Source organism: Pollicipes pollicipes, unplaced genomic scaffold (assembly GCF_011947565.3).
Source record: "Pollicipes pollicipes isolate AB1234 unplaced genomic scaffold, Ppol_2.1 Scaffold_4881;HRSCAF=5763_pilon_pilon_pilon, whole genome shotgun sequence".
Lineage (NCBI taxonomy): Eukaryota > Metazoa > Arthropoda > Thecostraca > Pollicipedomorpha > Pollicipedidae > Pollicipes > Pollicipes pollicipes.
In genome coordinates, this window is record NW_023596576.1 from 30,560,764 (window position 1) to 30,579,005 (window position 18,242).

The 18,242-nt window shown below is 58.1% G+C and overlaps 2 protein-coding genes and 1 pseudogene across 2 annotated transcripts; 2 read left to right on the forward strand and 1 right to left on the reverse strand.

Annotated features, from left to right (window-relative positions):
- Positions 1-3,049, forward strand: part of LOC119100238 (rho guanine nucleotide exchange factor 7-like) — a 37,183-nt pseudogene extending 34,134 nt beyond the window's left edge.
- Positions 3,050-4,469: 1,420 nt separating this feature from the next.
- LOC119100239 (outer dense fiber protein 3) lies at positions 4,470-6,836 on the forward strand. Its single transcript, XM_037223347.1, has 4 exons — positions 4,470-4,488; positions 4,825-5,043; positions 5,472-5,676; positions 6,213-6,836. The coding sequence occupies exons 1-4, from the start codon at positions 4,470-4,472 to the stop codon at positions 6,481-6,483; spliced, it is 714 nt and encodes a 237-aa protein (XP_037079242.1). The 3' UTR covers positions 6,484-6,836.
- A 5,649-nt stretch (positions 6,837-12,485) lies between these two features.
- Positions 12,486-17,971, reverse strand: LOC119100240 (transient receptor potential cation channel trpm). Its single transcript, XM_037223348.1, has 6 exons — positions 17,870-17,971; positions 16,684-16,841; positions 14,341-14,487; positions 13,364-14,039; positions 12,566-12,829; positions 12,486-12,515 (listed from the first exon to the last, which is right to left on the reverse strand). Exons 1-6 carry the CDS (start codon positions 17,969-17,971, stop codon positions 12,486-12,488), a joined length of 1,377 nt encoding a protein of 458 aa, XP_037079243.1.
- Between the last annotated feature and the right edge of the window lie 271 nt (positions 17,972-18,242).

Here is an 18,242-nt window from a genome sequence, read left to right on the forward strand (position 1 = left end):
GCGTGCTTGGTGTGGTCCGCCCGCCGCCCGCTCGCCATGCACGCTCGTTTGCCCGTCCCGATGTGGCGTAGAGCAGGCTGGGTGCTGGGGGCTAGAGTGGGAGACGATCGGTTTGGTTTTAGATGCCGGTCACGCCGGGCGCGCTGCTGGCGATAGTCTTTTCCCCTGTGGTAGCTGTGTGTGCGCGTGTCGTAGTGAATGACCGGCTGCCGTAGAAATGCCAGAGCTGATTGATATTATTGACTACCTGTGTGCCAACTAATGATATGTGGACACACAGCGCACACTAACAGTTATTTTGTGTTCAGTTTGGACTGCTTTTATACAACACAGTTGCAATACTTTCTGTTATGCATTCTCATGTACACGGCGGTAGTGCCTAGCAGTACCTATATTTCGACAATTCAGGTGTTGCGAGCATAAAGGGGTAACTTTGTCTTTGAATGTGGTGTACAATACTTAGATGAGATACGTGATTATGACAACTGATGCTTTGCCCAATATCCACCAGTACGTAGATGACTAGGTGGCACCTGTTGGTAGTCGTTGTCGAATTGTTATTGCGTTGTATCCCCCCACTAGGTCGTCGTTGTCGAATTGCTGTTACGTTGCACCCCACATTGTGGAGAGATAGACGTCTTGTTCTGCTGGATAGCGCTTTCTTGACGGAGCCATTGGACCTATTCAGAAGGAGAGCAGCCCGAGTTGAGAGAAGCCATTCAGAGCACATTTCAAAAGACGTGCTACCATATGAAACTGCTCTGATTTCTTCACGATTACGGCCAACTGTTTTCACTGAGAGCCCCTTTGTAGCCCCCATTGATCTCCGTCATCTTGGAGCTGTTGCGTGCCTGGCCTGCGCCGGGGCCGCGTCTCCGGAGGCGCCGCGTGAGGCGCCGGTGTGTCGGTGCCGCGTCCCGGCCGGACCGCGCCCTGACGGGTGGCCGCTGGCCTGCGCCGGGGCCGCGTCTCCGGAGGCGCCGCGTGAGGCGCCGGTGTGTCGGTGCCGCGTCCCGGCCGGACCGCGCCCTGACGGGTGGCCGCTGGCCTGCGCCGGGGCCGCGTCTCCGGAGGCGCCGCGTGAGGCGCCGGTGTGTCGGTGCCGTGTCCCGGCCGGACCGCGCCCTGACGGGTGGCCGCTGCCGCGACAGGTGGCACCACCTCCGCCGCCGCACCACGCGCCCATCAGCGAGGTCGGTGCCCTGAGTGCCACCTCGCTGCGGCCCTGGACGGCCGCCTGCCTGCGCCCCTCGCCGCCGCTGCGGCCCTGCCTGGCGCTCGGACGCGAGGACACCAACCGCAAGAGCAGCAGGAATATGGTGTACAAGTACAGGAAGCGAGGTGGGTCGGCTAGGGCGCCGGGTACACGCCGGCCACGTGGGGTACAGGTACTAGCAACGAGGCGAGTGGTAGGCGCGCCTGATGCTAGCTACCTGGGTCACCCATAGAACACTGTGTACATTTACATGCTGAACACGAGTTTCGGGAACCGTTCGTCCGAACCGTTGACGTTACCGTTGAGGGTTGAGCTCCGATTAGTTTTTTGGTTGTGGCTAAGACAAAGGCATTGGTTCGTCCAGGAAGATAGTGGCGTGGTCGGCAGATGCGGGGGAACCGTGGGAGCAGCTTCCCAACTGTGCGCTGGAGCTGATGGTCCTCTGACTGGTGATGTGAATAGTGATAGGTCTCAGTGCACTGTCGGCCCACCTGACCGTTCCCGTGACTGCGTCGCATCCACGCCGTCTACCGCGGTGCCGTCGTGCTGTGTGCGGCCTGCCGGCTGCGGCCGCGCCGACCGATCACCTCCAGTGGCGCGGCGTCTCAGTGCGGGGTCGTCCCGGACCGCAGGTGACGAGCGGTCTTACGAGGACGACGCGCTCATCCTACGTGTGATCGAGGCCTACTGCACCAGCTCGCAGCCCAGGCACACCGTCAACTCCTGTGAGACGCGCCGCGCCAGCGGTCAGCTGCGCTGCGCCCTCACTGCGAAGTTTGCTTTGGCCGCGCGGTGGTCCCTCCTGCGCTCTCCCAATTTCTGTCGTTGTGCCCGCGTTTCTTCATGCTACGCTGGCTGTTTGTTGTCTCACGCTCTGTTTGTCGGGCTCAGCAGCGCACCTGCTCGATAAAGCCCGGGCATATGCCGTCTTATCCGCCGCCCCTGCGTCTGCTGCTTTGTTCTGACTGACGCCAACGTCCTGCCTTACGGTTAAGGCAGGCAGTCGCCGTGCGCGTTCCCTTTGACGTACTGTTCACGCCGTTGGAGGCTCTGTTTTTGTCGACGCTGTTGCTGGCCCGCCGTATGTTGCCGTCCTGTGACTCTCTGCGATCGGCTTCAGCGCTGCTGGACCCGCCCCATGCGATTCCGGAAGAGGAACGGCCGGCAGCGCCACAGCAGGAGGAGCGGCTCCTGGACAGCGTGCACCAGCTGCGCGAGGAGGTGCGCCAGCTGCGCGACCGGCTGGACGAGGAACGCCGGCGCCGGCAGCACCTGGAGACGATCGTGCGCACCCAGCTGCTACCGGGCCGCACCGATCTGCGCTGGGAGGACTGAGCCGTCCGGGCAGCCCGGCCGGCGCCGTCGATCCTCCTCCCGCCTGGCGTCGAGTCTCCAGCGGGCGCAGGATCGCCTGGTGTGTCTGGCCGCTATTGGAGGATCCGCCCGACGTATCTGGCGGCTGTAAGAGGGTGAACTGAGGGGCGATTGTTCGAGGACTAGCTGACGTGTCAAGGAACTGTGGGAGTCAACTGGCGTGTGTGCTAGCTGACGGAGGATCAACTGGCCTGTGTGCTGGCTGGCGGAGGATCAGTTGGCGTGTGTGCTGGCTAGCGGAAAATCGGTTGATGTGGCCGCTTGCTGGCGCAGGATCAGCTGACGTGTGTGCTGGCTGGCGGATGATCAGCTGACGTATGTGCTGGCTGGCGGAGGATCAACTGGCGTGTGTGCTGGCTGTCGAAGGATCTGCTGGCTGGCGGAGGATCAACTTGTGTGTGTGCTGGCTGGCAGAGGATCAGCTGACGTGTGTGCTGGCTGGCGGAGGGATCAACTGACGTATGTACTGGCTGGCGGAGGATTAACTGACGTGTGCTAGCTGACGGAGGATCAACTGGCGCTTAGGGCGGTTAATGTGATATAGCTGCGACCGATTATGCTCGATATCTTCAACTGGGCCAACCAGATGGGGGGGGGGGGGGGGGCACGAACCGGAGGTTCAGCGACAACCGTAGAACTGGTGTCATGTAACACCAGTTCTACGTGTCACTGGGTTAGTTCTTTGAGGGTTGGGAGCAACGGACTATGTCGGAAGATTGTCATGTTTCCGAACGCGTCATGAGAGCTACGTCTGGGGCAGGCGCCGGTCCCAGCTGTCTGACTTGAGTTCTACCGCGTACCATCGGCACTACATGGCCTGTTCTTCCGACCGTTGTCCGTACAGTCGTAGTCATTCAGCCCACAGTGTTGTTACACGCTGACCCTGGTAGCGGCTCGCCAGTAAGGAATAGTTACTACCGAACCACATGTTCATTGGAATTCCAATGCCAATTGCGTGCCTGCGATTTCACTATTGTGTTTACGCTGCCCGGCTGTCCGCAGCAAGCGAGTCTGTTTTGCAGCTGTTCTGGTAACAACCTTGATTGCCTATCAGGCATTGACGCTAGAAGGAACCCAATAACCAACCTTGGACGTGTCACGTTTACGTATGTGTCACTGAATGTTTGCCAGTGCGGGCCGAATATTGTAATAAACTTTTTAGATCAGGATTATAGTGTGCGCCCTCGACATGCGCCGAGACAAATAGCGCGGCAGACTTCGACACCTAGATTGTTCGCAGCTCGCCGGGCGTCGGTCGGATTAACTCTGACTCCGCCTCAAAAACAATATAGACGGTCCAGATCCGTACTTTGAGGAACACTACAAAGCTTGGGCTGAGCACGGATTACAACTACAAAGGACTCCACCGTACTCGAATCCGATGACAGTAGTATGCGCTACAACCTTGTTGCCGAGTCCGTCCCGCGCTAATGGGCGAGAGCTCAACGCTTGACAATATGAATGGCCGATTGATTTATGACCACAATTTTTCCCGCCATGTGACGTAACCAGCTATGCCGCACTTTTACGGCCGTTGTTAGGCTTTTTTAGGTTTTTAGGCCTTTTACACTAGAGAATGCGCGAGCGGTGGACACGTGGCTTATGCATGTTTCCGTAATATCAAAAGCGCTGTGGCGTTGTGTTATCGTGCATACGGCACCATCAGCTAGCCAGAGGATTGCTCGGTTACTTGAAGGTGGTAGTAGTAATTGGTCACGTTTTTTCGCGTGCGCAGTTCCATTTCTATAAACTAGTTTACCATACTTGTTTGCCGAGAACATTTGTGGAGCTCATTAGTTTTTATGCTTTGTTGACATGTTTATTTGAATAAATCTCAAAATTAAAGTGTGGTGAAATCAACCCGATTTTCCGCATCACCATGCCCACCAAAGATGGCTGTGAGATACCTATTGCCGCGAGGTATCGAGGTAAGCGATTAATACTGTGCATTTCAACCCGGGTGTGCCTTACGCATCACATTCTAGCAAAGCCCAGGCCACGTTTATCAGGTGTTTCGTACGCGTCAGATTTAAGGGCAGCTTTTGAAACGTTATGTAAATCTATGGAAACCAAAGCAAGCTGTCTGGAAGCCTCGAGATTCAGGATAATTGTGTAATGGCACACTCACCAAATTTGAAATTAAATTAGTTTCGACGTGTTTCTGTCCCTAAAAACCAGTCAACCATGCTTATTTTTGTCCTCGCCCTGCCTAACGGCTGCCGCGTTTTGTACAGGGCCGGGACCGGCAAAATACATGCTGCCCCCGACTCTGGGCTATGATCCACACGACGGGCGGCGGTGGCGGGCGCCCGCGTACAGCCTGGCCAAGCGGCTGGGCGACAACGGTCCTGGCATCTGCAGCCCCGGCCCAGTGCACGGCATCGAGCACGATATGGTGCGCACCGGCAAAGTGCACAACCCCACCTACGTGATGGGCCAACGTCTGGACCATGGTACGTGATCGGCCAACCGATGCAGCTCGCTCGCTTGGTTGTCCTGTATTACTCCATTGCTTCTCGGCTAATCGAAGTTTTGGGGATTTTTTAATGGTCCCAGCTCCACCATCTGCGACATGAGTTGCCCGAGTAGTATACTGGAGCTGTGCATCTTGCGGCATCCCGTGCCACTTAGCTTCCAATACGTAAATAGTCTTTAGATTGTTTTGGATCTGCCTAGTAAGGTAGGAGCTACCATACGGTCAGTCGTTTGTATGCTGCAACCGCGCTTCTCATGGCGCTTTGTGATATCTCAGTAGATACCCGACTCAACATGCCGTTTTATTGCAAACGTCCGCGAAGGCAACATTTCATAGCTTCTGTGGACGTCGCCGCTCAAATCTCAACGGACTCCATTTGGGAGATCTGAAGCTCGTTTCTTGCAGGCGTCATGTTCCGGTCTCCGGCTCCGGGCACATACTCGCCCGAGAAGTACCCCGTTCCGCACCAGCGTTGGCCACCCTGCTACTCCATGGCCAAGCGCACCGAGATGCGACGCAAGGATGTGGGGCCCGGACCCAGCGCGTACACAGTGCCCGGCATGATCGGACCCAGCATTCCGCACACCAAAGCGAACCCATGCTACACCATGTAAGGCTCGTTGAGAGCGCCGTCTTCCGCGCACTAGGCGTGAGGGGGAATAGTATGCGGCGGCCAGTAGGTACGGTTACACACCATCATTTGACCCGCAGGTCAATCAGTCCACCCTGAGCATTGATCGACCAAGTATACAGTCACACTGCGCTATACGCCAAGCGGCAACATCGCCTTATACACCACAACACTCAGTGGCTGAGCGATAGCCCTGGCGCTAAACATAGCTTCATTACAACACGTCCTGTAGATGGCAGTTGCTGTATCAGGTTGTCCGTGATATTTCCACTACGACTTATTCATGATTGTACAAATGTATGGTATTTACGTTATCACATATATGCGATTTCCGATAAGTGTTACCAGCACACTATCAGTGGCGGCTGATGTGTGCTGGTAAGCCACAACCAGTTAAGATCGGCGACCCCAGTTCGGTGAGGGGCTGTGTTGGGCCGCTGCCGACCACCACGCACGTGCCTCGGTTGTGTGAGCCTCATGGACGCCTCTGACCGGCGCCCGCCCGCGTGCCGCAGGCGACCACAGACATACATCGGCGGCTTTGCCGTGGACTACGCCAAGACGCCGGGCCCGGCCCGCTACGACCCGGCCGACCCGGGCCTGGTGCGCAACCGCGGCCCAACCTACACGATGCGGCCGCTGACGCGCTGCGACTGGGAGGACCGCAACAAGCCGGGCCCGGGCGCCTACAGCCCCGAGGTGCGCTCGGGCGCCGCCGCCTACTCGATGGGCATCAAGCACAGCGAGTTCACTGCGCCACTCATCCTGGACTGCGACGCCATGTGAGCCGGCGCCACCCGGACACGGGGCAGCGCTGGGCGGGGCGGGGCTGGCCCCAGGGAGAGCGGAGCCGGTCACTCGGCCAGACGCCAGGCAGGCCGGTCACTCAACGCAGTGGGTCGCGCGTTGGTCGGTGTAGGAAATCTGCTGTTATCTTCGTCAAATTTTACGAAGTTTTCGAAATCATTAAACGCAGCCGATTTTCTTACAAATATACGAACGCGACGGTGACGACCGTTGCCGGGCAAACAATGTAAGGCGATCGTGTCTGTTGTCTATTGTTCAGTTTTAAGCACGTCAAAAAGTACAACAAAAGCTAAATATATTTTCCAGTAGAGAAATATAAAGGCCTTAGACAAGAGGATTGTTCACACGAATACACCATGGGTCTGACCGCATCGCTTCCACCATCCAGACGAGGTCACTTTACACTCAGGCCTCAGCACAACCCCTGGTCAAGCCCAGCTCTTCGCAGCGCGTCGAACAGAGAATGCCGGGACCTCCGCAGAAGAAAGGACATAACAAGGGCCAGATGACACTCACTACCTCTCAGTTGAGACCGAGCGAGCCTTTCAACGGTTGCACAGAACCAGATGGACGTGATTTCTAAATCAGCCTAACACCGTTACTAAGAAACACATCGCATCCACGCGAGCCGCCGACCCTCGGCCGGCACGCGGTACATTGTGTCAGCGGCTCAAGCCCCTCAAACCACACCCGGTCTGCGTCAGTCTCGGTCAACCGACGGCACTCAATCACGCACAATCGACCGCAAACGAGTGCGGCGCGCGCCCGCCACTGGGCACCCGGCCTGCCATCGCAGGGGGCGGGCGTGTCAGAACGCTGACTAGAGCAAACCTGTGGGCGCCACGCCGGCGCGGAGGACGCCAACCGTCCAAGACAGAACACGTCCAGTGCGTCAACACGGAACACAAAATGTCACACACCACAAACTGACCGCGATAACAAACATCCGCTCCACCTGCTGCCGCGCAACTTGTTCTGGAAAGCAGGCGGTCAGGAAAGCTTGCTGGAAGCACCAATGAGACTGGGATGCGGTGACTGACACCGGACGAGGTCATGATGCAGACGATCGTGGTCTGGCGCTGGCGCGGCCAAGTGTACAAGCAAGAGCATGCGCTTGAACCAAATAGGTGTAGGAGCTCGGCCCACATTGAGCAACACTGACGTGCGTGCCGGACTGCGGCCCGCCGTTACCGAGCGCCCCGCGGCAGTGCCTCTCTAGCTGGGGGGTTGATTTGGGAGCGAAGTAGACGACAATGGCGTTACACCCTCACGTTACACAGCTGAGCGTGCTTCTCATCGCGCCATTTGTGGCGCCTCTCTCCTCGCAGGGATCCAAATCGGTGAACGGGGAAGGGCGCTGCCACATGTACCTTCATTTTGTGGTACCTCTGGCGCCGATCGTTGGTGCATGGCACTTCTTTGACGTGAACGAACACGCCTGGATAAGAAAATCGTTACAGTAATTTCCCCAAGGCACGGCACCCGAGAAAACTCTCATGCTATTGCAAGACTATTGCTTAGGCACGCCCTAAACTTGACACGGGAGATCACGGGGCCCAACTCTAAATTGGGACGGACACCATCCGCCGCCGAATCTTACGTGTCATGCTTGTCTTACGCAAACTCATTGTCCGGGCACTCTCTCGAGTGACGGCCTTCGCACTGGGGATATCATACAAACGGGTTGGATGACATATTCTCAAATGGTGTGGCACCCCGCAGTGGCACATTTTTATAAGCAAGAAAATATGGCCTACAGAAAGGATATAGTAAGCAAAACCGTCGGAAACATCTAAAAGTAAGAATGAAGAGTTGCCAGAGCAGGCTGTCATATCCTCCTCAACATCAGCATCTTAAGCGGTCAAATACATTTATCTTGACTCACTGGAAAACCTGTAAATATGGAAGAACTACTTTACGCACGTACAGCCACCAATGTGCCATGCCAACGCATGATTCCATTTCGCAAATCATAACCTATTTCATGGGACTAGGTCTTTAACTGGACCATTCGAACAAAACCTGTTTTTGACGACGACAAATCTTGCCAAGCCACCCAGGCTTCGCTGACAGGTAGCCGAGTGGACGTTAGGGGCTGATGATAAACGAACTAGCCTAATTCAAGGGTACGGGAGGGGGGGAAGAAGGAGGTACCATTGACGAACACAGCACTGCGCCACAACAGAACAGCATTATCGGAAACTGATGTCATGTATATATATATATATATATATATATATATATATATATATATATATATACATACACGACGTTTGATCGCTTCGACAACTGCATGGGGTCATCAAGATTTTCTTTCAATTATTTTTCGGCCGTTCAGATATTCTCGACGAAGGAATACAAAACTGGACCTGAGACTTTGTTCTGGTAACCCAATGAAAGCCAACAGTGTTAAGGTGCCACCGCCAGCGGGCGCCCAAGGCCGGCAAATGGCAGCACTAGTCCCCGCCCGGCTCGATCCAGCAGCAGTGCCACCACCAGCGGGCGCCCGAGGCCGGCAAATGGCAGCACTAGTCTCCGCCCGGCTCGGTCCAGCAGCAGTGTTAAGGTGCCACCGCCAGCGGGCGCCCAAGGCCGGCAAATGGCAGCACTAGTCCCCGCCCGGCTCGATCCAGCAGCAGTGCCACCACCAGCGGGCGCCCGAGGCCGGCAAATGGCAGCACTAGTCTCCGCCCGGCTCGATCCAGCAGCAGTGTTAAGGTGCCACCGCCAGCGGGCGCCCAAGGCCGGCAAATGGCAGCACTAGTCCCCGCCCGGCTCGATCCAGCATGCGATCTCGCACGGACAAGGACAACGGCTCTTTGTACCACTAGCTGAGCAGACCAGAGCCGTGGCTACAGTCAAAAACAAATACAACAGATAACACCGACAAAACGCAAAATTGCACCGCTCCAAGACGCCATTAGTCGAAATGGGGAATCGGTCGCCTTTTCTAGTCCAGTGTTCCTTCCCAAGCATGCATACTACCAATGGATCACATGAATGTACACTGCAGATACCACAGCCCAGTCAACAAGTTTCAGGCGTCAAACCACCCGTATCAACGATTTGCGCCGAGCACAAAGGACCTTTTCCACGCAGGTCTCGTGGGAAGAGCACAACCAAGCAGTAATGACTTCCTGTCACTACGGCTGTTCCTCCTCATCAGCGTCCTGCTCGATGATGCAGCCCTGATCGTAAGCCAGATGTCACAGGTTTGATATCGACCACCAGGCGTGTTTCGATCCTACACTACAGCCACCGGCGAGAGTGCGCCGCCCATGACCACTACCCACCAACGAACGGTGGAACAAAGCAAACCAGCGCCGCATCTCTCCGACTTATCGTAACCACCGTGGTTGACTGAGGGCTACGGCACTGTTGCCAGTGCAGGCAGAACAAGCTTGTCAGTCAACAAATAACGCACCCTGACTGCGGCTGGCGAAAGGTAATATCTACGATCATAGTTTGCCATTAGCTAGGGAGCCAACCGGTCCGAGCGACGTCCGCGACCTCCATGGCGGCAGAGCATCGCTCCAACGGCTGTTACGTACGCGCACGACGGAGTGACTGTATGCAAAGGGAATAACGAGGGACCTGGGCTATGTCAGAAGGTGTTAGCATGGTGAGATCGCTTGGTCTCATACTGTCTCAGTGACCAGCGACTCTCGATATCCCCGCCCTCCCTCCGAGTGAGACCGCCCCGCACCTGCGGTGCCAGCCACCTCACCTGCCACCCGCCCTCCCTTCCTCCCTCCGAGTGAGACCGCGCCGCACCTGCGGTGCCAGCCACCTCACCTGCCACCCGCCCTCCCTTCCTCCCTCCGAGTGAGACCGCGCCGCACCTGCGGTGCCAGCCACCTCACCTGCCACCTGCCCTACCTTCCTCCCTCCGAGTGAGACCGCGCCGCACCTGCGGTGCCAGCCACCTCACCTGCCACCCGCCCTCCCTTCCTCCCTCCGAGTGAGACCGCGCCGCACCTGCGGTGCCAGCCACCTCACCTGCCACCTGCCCTACCTTCCTCCCTCCGAGCGAGACCGCGCCGCACCTGCGATGCCAGCCACATCTGCCACAACGATGTAGGAGGACAGTTTGGACTTCAATTTCCCAAATCCCCAAATCGCCTGACATCTAACGCGACCAGCGCCAAACACAAACTCCGAGCCCCGGACGCCACCCGGCCGAGTGGGGCCAGGGCCACCGCCATCTGATCTCCGAGGGCACATCAATAACAGTGACGGCCACCCAGCTCCTCCGTGACCGCTGAAACCAACACAAACCGTCTAGTTATCCGCCCGAGAGCCCGAACCACCCACGGGCAAGCCGCACCCGCTGCGAACTCCCTCAGAGCTCGCGGCGGGCGCCAGCCCGGCCCGGCCCGGCCCAGCCCGGCCAGCGTCAGCGGCGGCACCGGCTCGCGCCCGCCGCACCGCCGGCTGCGAGCGCACTAGCAGCGTGTCTCGTGATGCAGGCCGGTGTCCTCGTCCTCGGGTACCGCGCTAAGCTGCGGTGAGTGTCCGCTAGACGCGGGGCGCTCGGAAGACGGCCCGGCCGTGGGCCACTCGCCCAGCAGGCGAGAGAGGTCCTCCAGCGACACCTCCAGGTTCTCCGACGGTCGCCGCAGCCGCCGCTGAATCAGCAGCTCCATCATCTGACGGCGCCGCGACCGGGTCAGCGACGAGGTCAGTTGTGGGATCAGCGGTAGGGTCGGCGGTGGGAGTCGGGGGCGGGGTCAGGGGCAGGAACCAATGATGGGATTAGCGGTAGGGTTAGCGGTGGGAGTCGGGGGCGGGGTCAGGGGCGGGGGTCAGCAGTGCGGTCAGCGCTGGGGACAGCAACAGCCAGGGGCGGGGTGAGGAGCGGGGTCATGGGCGAGGTCAGGAAAAGGATAGAGGCGGGGTTAGCGCTAATCAATCACTTTCTGCTTGGTCGTCAAGTGGTTGGTGATGAGATGAATCAGAAACGCAAGGTTCCAGACTGTAATAACTTGGCACGAACCTTGTGAACCCGAAATGGTTGTAGCATGGCAAGGCAGGCCACATGGTTGTTGGATTATGGCCCATGGTGGCCATAATTAACAACATAGTAATAACATAGTAATAAAGGTACGCAATAATTATCGCTCCGAAGAGCTCTGTCATGCATTAGACTTTGAAACACGCCTTCTGTAGACCTTTCAACCGTGCATCCAATAGAGCCTCATAGCCTCCGCATCTTTGAGCCTTTACCAGCCTCATACCGTATTGCCCTGGTTGCCTCTATCCCCCCCCCCCCCCCCCCCCAACAGGTATCTGCTGTAGTGATTCCTGACAACAGTGGGCGCAGAAGCTGCTGCAGAGCACTCATGCAGCGGTGACCTGCAGTACTGCACGCCCCCCGGCCCGGCGGACGGCGGACCGTCACCGAGCCTCCCGCCGCGCGCCACCTCACCTGATAGTCACCGTCCTCGGCCGTTGTCAGATGATGCTGGGTGCCGGGCGAGCCCGGCCGCAGCGTCTGTTCGGAGGTCACCGCCACAGGGCCGAGCTCGACGCGACAGCGCGACTCCAGACTGTCGGTGATGCTGCGGTACTCGCCCAGCGGCAGGTCGAGCGTCGGCGAGCTCGGCGGCAGCACGTGGATTTCCGGCCGCGGCCAGACCGGCTCGGCGCCCGGCGGCGGCGCCGAGAGCGTGCGCCGCAGCGCTGGCGGCGTCGGCTCGCCGCCCTCCGCCGGCTCGGTGGCCGGCGGACCGGCGCTGACAGCGCCGGCGCCACTGGCGCTGCTGGCGCTGCTGGTGCTGCAGTTGCTGTCGCGGCGCGTCACGCGCGCGGCCTCGGACCGCGGGCGGCGGCGACGCGGGCCCGTCTGGGAGAGCGCGATCCGCGCCAGCTCCCGCACCATGGTGCTCTGGTGGCCGTCGACTGTCTCGCGCTCGGCGCTGCCGCCGCGCTCGCTGCCGCTGGGGCCGAGAGCCTCGCTCCCGCCGCCGCTCGCACCGCCCTCACCGGCTGTGAAGCCGCCACCTGCACCGCTGCCGCCAGCGCCGCCTCCTCGGCCGCCGGCGCCGTCTGCGCCCCCTGCGCCGGGCGGCTGGTAGTCGTCGCTGCCGGAGCTGACCTGGCGCAGGCGGTCCAGACCCTCCATCTCGCTGCCGCCGAGGCCGGTGTGTTGGCGCAGCATGAGGTGGGTGTGCCGCGCCAGCCGTTCCACGCCTCCAAACATCTCCTCGAGCCGCTTCAGCCGGTAGTCGACCAGGCGTGTGGCCTCGACCTGCACGCGCTCACGCAGCAGTACGTCCTCCAGCCGCTGGTACGCCAGCTCCTGACGCTCCCAAGTCTGCTGCACCTGGGGCACGGCGCAGGGCAGTTAGGCGTCCGTCCGCGCACGGCCGGGGCTCCAATGGGAATACGCACCGATGATGTGACCAGCCCCCCCAGGCAACGCCCCCCCCCCCCCAAAAAAAAACAAAACACCACAGGCATGTCAGAAGCTGACGACAGACACGCTAAGGAGGCAAAGCACACCTGAATATTCACCTGGACATTCACGTTCACATCGCAGCCTCCCCCTCCCCTGACGACCATACGCCGATACAGATGTACCCCGTCTCCAACAATAGGCATGACAAGTGCGGGCAATGCAAATGTGCAATACAGTGGCATATTAACCGAACGTGTATTAGGGAATTATCCATAATGTTTATGGTTCACGTCTTTCCACAGTACCAAAAGAGACCAACAGCAACGACCTCACATTGGGCTGTCATTTTGCACCCTCGGGCATTTCCGATGACCACTGGCAGCTCTTACTCCACGCACCGCTTCCTGAGCTCAGCCTGGCCCCATACAAACCCCGCAGTGCGGGGCAGGAGCCTCTTACCAGCCGCTCCGTCTTGTGCTGGCTTTCGTGCTCCTTTTGGCGGAAGTACTCCTCGAGGCACTCTTCCTCGAAGTCGTGCACGTTTTCGAGCGCCTCTTCGTCAAGGAAGAGCTTCAGCCCCCGGTCGTAGCTGGCCGAGTCGCGACGGCACTGATTCAGGCACAGCTTCAGCAGCATGTACAGGTGCGAGAACACGATAAACGGCGGCGGGCAGACCGGCCTCAGTTCGTACTCCATCACCAGACGATAGCGCTGGAACATCCACACCTCGTGCGCCACCGCGTTCACGCCGGCGAAGATGTTGTTGAAGACGGCGATCATCAGGTTGAGCATGAGGATGTTGGCGACGAGCAGGTAGCCGGCCATGGCGACGACGGTGATCCAGAACTCACAGGCCTCCAAGCCGGGCCCGTCACCGCACTGCTCGGGCTCGATCTCCGGAGCGTACACCTCACCGTACAGCATGAAGTACGGCTGGTAAAACACATGGCGCAGCAGGTACCAGCTGGGCTCCGAGTTGGGGAAGCGAATGGACTGACGCAACACGCCGAAGGAGAAGAGGATGATGACCAGCAGGATGATAAAATGCAGCATCTTCACCAGCATCTTGCCCACCATGGTTACCATCGGGCCCAGATACTTCTCCACGCTGAAGATCTCGAACAGACGGATGTGCCTGTGGGGTGAGAGCACACTTCGTCTGGCCCGACCACGCAAGCAACCAGGCAAACAGCACGTGCAGCCCACAAGTGGGCCGGCATAGCACATACAGTGGACGACGCATTCGCACGCCGGCCGTGATTCACACCAGCCGGCAGTTCGGTCCTCGCACTCGCATTGTGAACTGTCGCAGCCTGGTCGAAAGCTACAAATGTCACAGATTTCAAGTCGATGGAAGCAGGCACAAATCACAGAGGGCACCAATAGCTGGCCTGCTGGAGGCGTTGGTCGGGGCGGCAGCGGGCGGCGACACGCACCAGTACATGTTGTTGCAGCAGATGATGGAGCGGCCCCAGCGGAAGGTGGACGGCTGAAACCGCAGAGGCTGGGCCAACAAGTACGTGACGATGAAAATGGCGTCGCAGATGTTCCAGAGCCGACCAAACCAGTGCCCCAGCTTCATGCTGTGGGCACCAGGAGAACATTGCTCATACACTGGCAGTCTGGGACACGTGCGTTCAAATGGTAAAGCCAGAAACAGGAATGAGGAGAGGCCACTGATACAAGCTGTCATCATAACTGCGGCCATTAAGAAGAATATCGACGATCGAAGTGACTGGGAGTCGATCTAAGCACCACTTAACCCAGCTGGGAGCATGATTTAAAAGTGGTCACTGACAAACGCTCATCATCATCACCCATACGCCTACTTCGCAAAAATCAGCAAATACCTTAAGGACAGTAAGCCACACATACATAGCCCAGGACAATGCTATTCAAAATTGGTGACTACCTTCTAAATGGTTATTAATGAAAAGCTATCCCCTGAATCAAGTTTTCAGCGAGTCCACTGGATGATTGCGTGCAACATTCTTGAAGATCTTTCATGTGTTTGTTGGCCTGTATGCTGTATAGGGTACCGAGAAGCCAGCTGGTAGCTAGTAGTAACCGTACAAGAGCAGGGAAACCAGCAAACGTTTCGACCAGACGCCCTCCTCGTCATACTGAAGAGCGCTGATCCCAAGATCTCACCAGAGATGCTCATCACTCTATATGATGTACTGGCCACAACCATCGGGAAGGCCAGCAATTCACCAACCAGCCACCGAGAGCCTGTTCAGGGAGCAGCCATACCAGTGTCACAGGTCCCCCCGCCGTAAATATATAAGGGACACCTGCCACAGAACCAGCAAACTCTCAGAGAACTGTATCTGCGTCCATCCATCGGTTGACAATGACCTGTGGCTTACACGCGTCCGACATTGCCCGCGCCATGCATTGCTTTTTAGTGCGATATTTGTCATTGCTCAAATTTCTTAAGTAATTGGACATGATAGTACCTACAGTTTTTACCTTTCAGAATTTTCGAAACAGGCGATATCGGTGACCTGAGGTGAGGTCCGTTGCTGCTTTTTCGTAAGTAATGCAAATTTGTAAGAACTTTTGTGTAGTTTGGGTGTTTTCATGTGAGAAAAAGAGGTCTTACTCAACCGCACCAACTTAATTGACCACAGAGCACGTGACATTGGCCTAGGCCACGACCTACCCGTAAGGGTGCCTTCTGCAACACATGCCAAGCTCAAAATAAGCAGTTTTAATAGCTAATTCTGGGCGCAAAATTCGAATATTCCACTGAAAACATGCTGTAATATTCTAATACATCCTGAGGTCAGAGTAGGTCACGTGAGAACATTCCAGGTCATATGGGGTCATCCAAGGCCAATGACCTCTATTTTCAGTAGCGGAGAGGCTAGACGCAATGAGTGCGACGCGTGTAACCACCTGTACATCCTGTTTAGGAAGCCGATGACGGATAATTTCATGTACCAACGTGCCTGTTCTCAGTTTTACAAATGCATTCAGAGCGTCGAAAGAAGTATGCATTACGTATACATAAGATATGCGATGTTGAGTGCTCTAGATGCACAACACATCATTTGTGGGCAGAAAAAAACAATCCTTGCACTGGTCACTAAACCCTGATTAGCACTTCAGCTTTCTTGCATCTGGATAGTTTGTGAATTTGACCTAAGTTAACCTCAGCTGACCTCTTAGGTCAGTATAAAATTTTGTGTCTGGGATACTTTTTCCCAGCCGCACCTACCAAAATAAATTCAGTCAAAAGCACATTGTGAAAAAAAAACTTTCCTTTCGTGACCCCCGGTGACCTTAAATTCGACCATAGTTCAAAAATTTGGTGTGATTTGACGAGACCTACACGACGGTATCTTTGTTTAGCTTGCACGACGTCTGGAAGTTGGAGATTCCAGCTGGGAGTCGACTACCCCGGACGGGTGCGGTTGTCTCAGGACCTGCGACACGACGCAGATTAAAAAGAACAGAATGCGTTCAGCTTTCATCGGCATATATTGCTTTCTTCGGCACATATGTGCCTGTTCTCAACGTCTGGTCTCTTCAAACCGATTCAGACTCACTTCTCCGGCGCCTCCCGCCTTGTAGGACGTGCCGGACATGGCGCCCGGCCCTCACTCTCCCACTCAGTGCTCTCTCACCACCCTCCTCTCCCGCCCTCGCACCACCCTACTCCCGCCCTCCCACCACCCCCTCCCACTCTCTCACCGCTTTCCTCCCCACCCTCTCACTGCCCTCCTCCCGCCCTCTCACCACCCTCCTCCCGCCCTCTCGCCGGCCCGCTTCACCTGAGTGTGACGGGCTCGGAGGCTAGGATCTCGCGGACCTTCTCGATGCCGACGGTCAGGAGGAAGGCGGTGACGTACACCTCCTCCCAGCGCGGCGTCGGGTACATTTTGACCAGAACCACGTACGTGTAGAGCGTCAGGAACACAACGTACGCCAGCTGCGGCGGAGGGACGGGCAGCTCAGGTGTGGACCGGGAGGCGAGCAACAGATCGTCATCACCCACCGCAGTCTGTCGCATCGACCGCAGCAGGCAACAGGGCGCAACAACCGTCCAATACTCTCAGATCCACAACCCTTCAGTCCAATGACAGACACCGGCCTGAGCAAGACAAGCACCGCATCACGCGCCCGTGGTGCCAATGACAATCACGGCAGCGTGCAACCGTGGCGCGCGTGACGAGCACCGCATGGCGCGCCCGTGGCGCCCGTCACGAGCACCGCAGCGCGCAACCGTGGCGCCCGTCACGAGCAACGCAGCGCGCAACACGTGGCGCGCGTGACGAGCAACCGCAGCGTGCGCCCGTGGTGCCCGTGATGGCCACCGCAGCGCGCGCCCCGTGGCGCCCGTGACTGCAACGGCCCGGCAGTTCTTCGCCGCGGCGACGTCCGCCCGATCCGGCAGCGTACAACGCTCACCGTGAAGCTTCCAGAACTTGGCGATGGGCGCCGTGTAGAACTCGTAGATCTTCTTACGCAGCCAAGCTGCCCGTTCTTACGTCCGTCAAGCAGGTCGGGGCATGCCGGACGGCGTCGGCGGGGTATGCCGTGGCCTGCAGAGAGCCCTGGCGAGAGACCGAGACCCCGCGCGGCGACGGCTGGAGACAGGGCCCTGCTAAGAAGGAGATCGTGACACAGAAATCTGACGCGGACAAGGGGTTGGAGACGGGACCCTGCCCAATACGGAGATGGTGGCACAGAGACCCGACGCGGACGTGGGCTGGAGAGACGGGGCCCTGTCGAGATCGGATGGTGGCACAGAGACCCGACGCGGACATAGGCTGGAGAGACGGGGCCCTGTCGAGATCGAGATGGTGGCACAGAGACCCGACGCGGACATGGGCTGGAGAGCGGGGCCTGCCGGGACGGGCTGGTGACACAGAACATGCACGGGGACAGGTCCTGGCGGCAGCGCAGCGGCACGGCAATACCCCCAAAACCCCCCCAACCCGGCGCGGCGGGTAGGACGGCGCACTCATCGACGGTGGTCGGGTCCTCATCGTCCTCGTCCGAGCCGTTCGTCCTCCTCGCCCTGCTGCTCCATAGGTGCTCCTCCTCGGTCTGTGGCATCTGGCGCAAGCTCTCCGTGTCCGAAACTCCAGCTGCAGCATGGCCGGCGGGAAGAGCACTGACAGCAGCACTGCAACATCACAGGGGGCTGCAAATCGAGAGTAGCTCTCCTGGCGACCGCCTGCGGCTCTCAACCCGATCACGACACAAACGAGAGTTCCTTGAGAAGCAGAAAAGCCCTGACCTGAAACTGGCGCGCCACTTGACCGACAATACATCGCGCGCCCCAAGCTGACACCGCGCAGACCCGCGGGCGGCCGGGAGGGGACTT

Coding starts and splice junctions, on each gene's coding strand:
- LOC119100239 (XM_037223347.1), top strand. Junction 5,044..5,471: donor GGGCCAACGTCTGGACCATG/GTACGTGATCGG, acceptor CGTTTCTTGCAG/GCGTCATGTTCCGGTCTCCG. Junction 5,677..6,212: donor GCGAACCCATGCTACACCAT/GTAAGGCTCGTT, acceptor CGCGTGCCGCAG/GCGACCACAGACATACATCG.
- LOC119100240 (XM_037223348.1), bottom strand. CDS start 17,971: ATGCCACAGACCGAGGAGGAGCACCTATGGAGCAGCAGGGCGAGGAGG. Junction 16,842..17,869: donor CCACCGTCGATGAGTGCGCC/GTCCTACCCGCC, acceptor CCTCCGCCGCAG/CTGGCGTACGTTGTGTTCCT. Junction 14,040..14,340: donor TGCTGCAACAACATGTACTG/GTGCGTGTCGCC, acceptor CTCACCCCACAG/GCACATCCGTCTGTTCGAGA.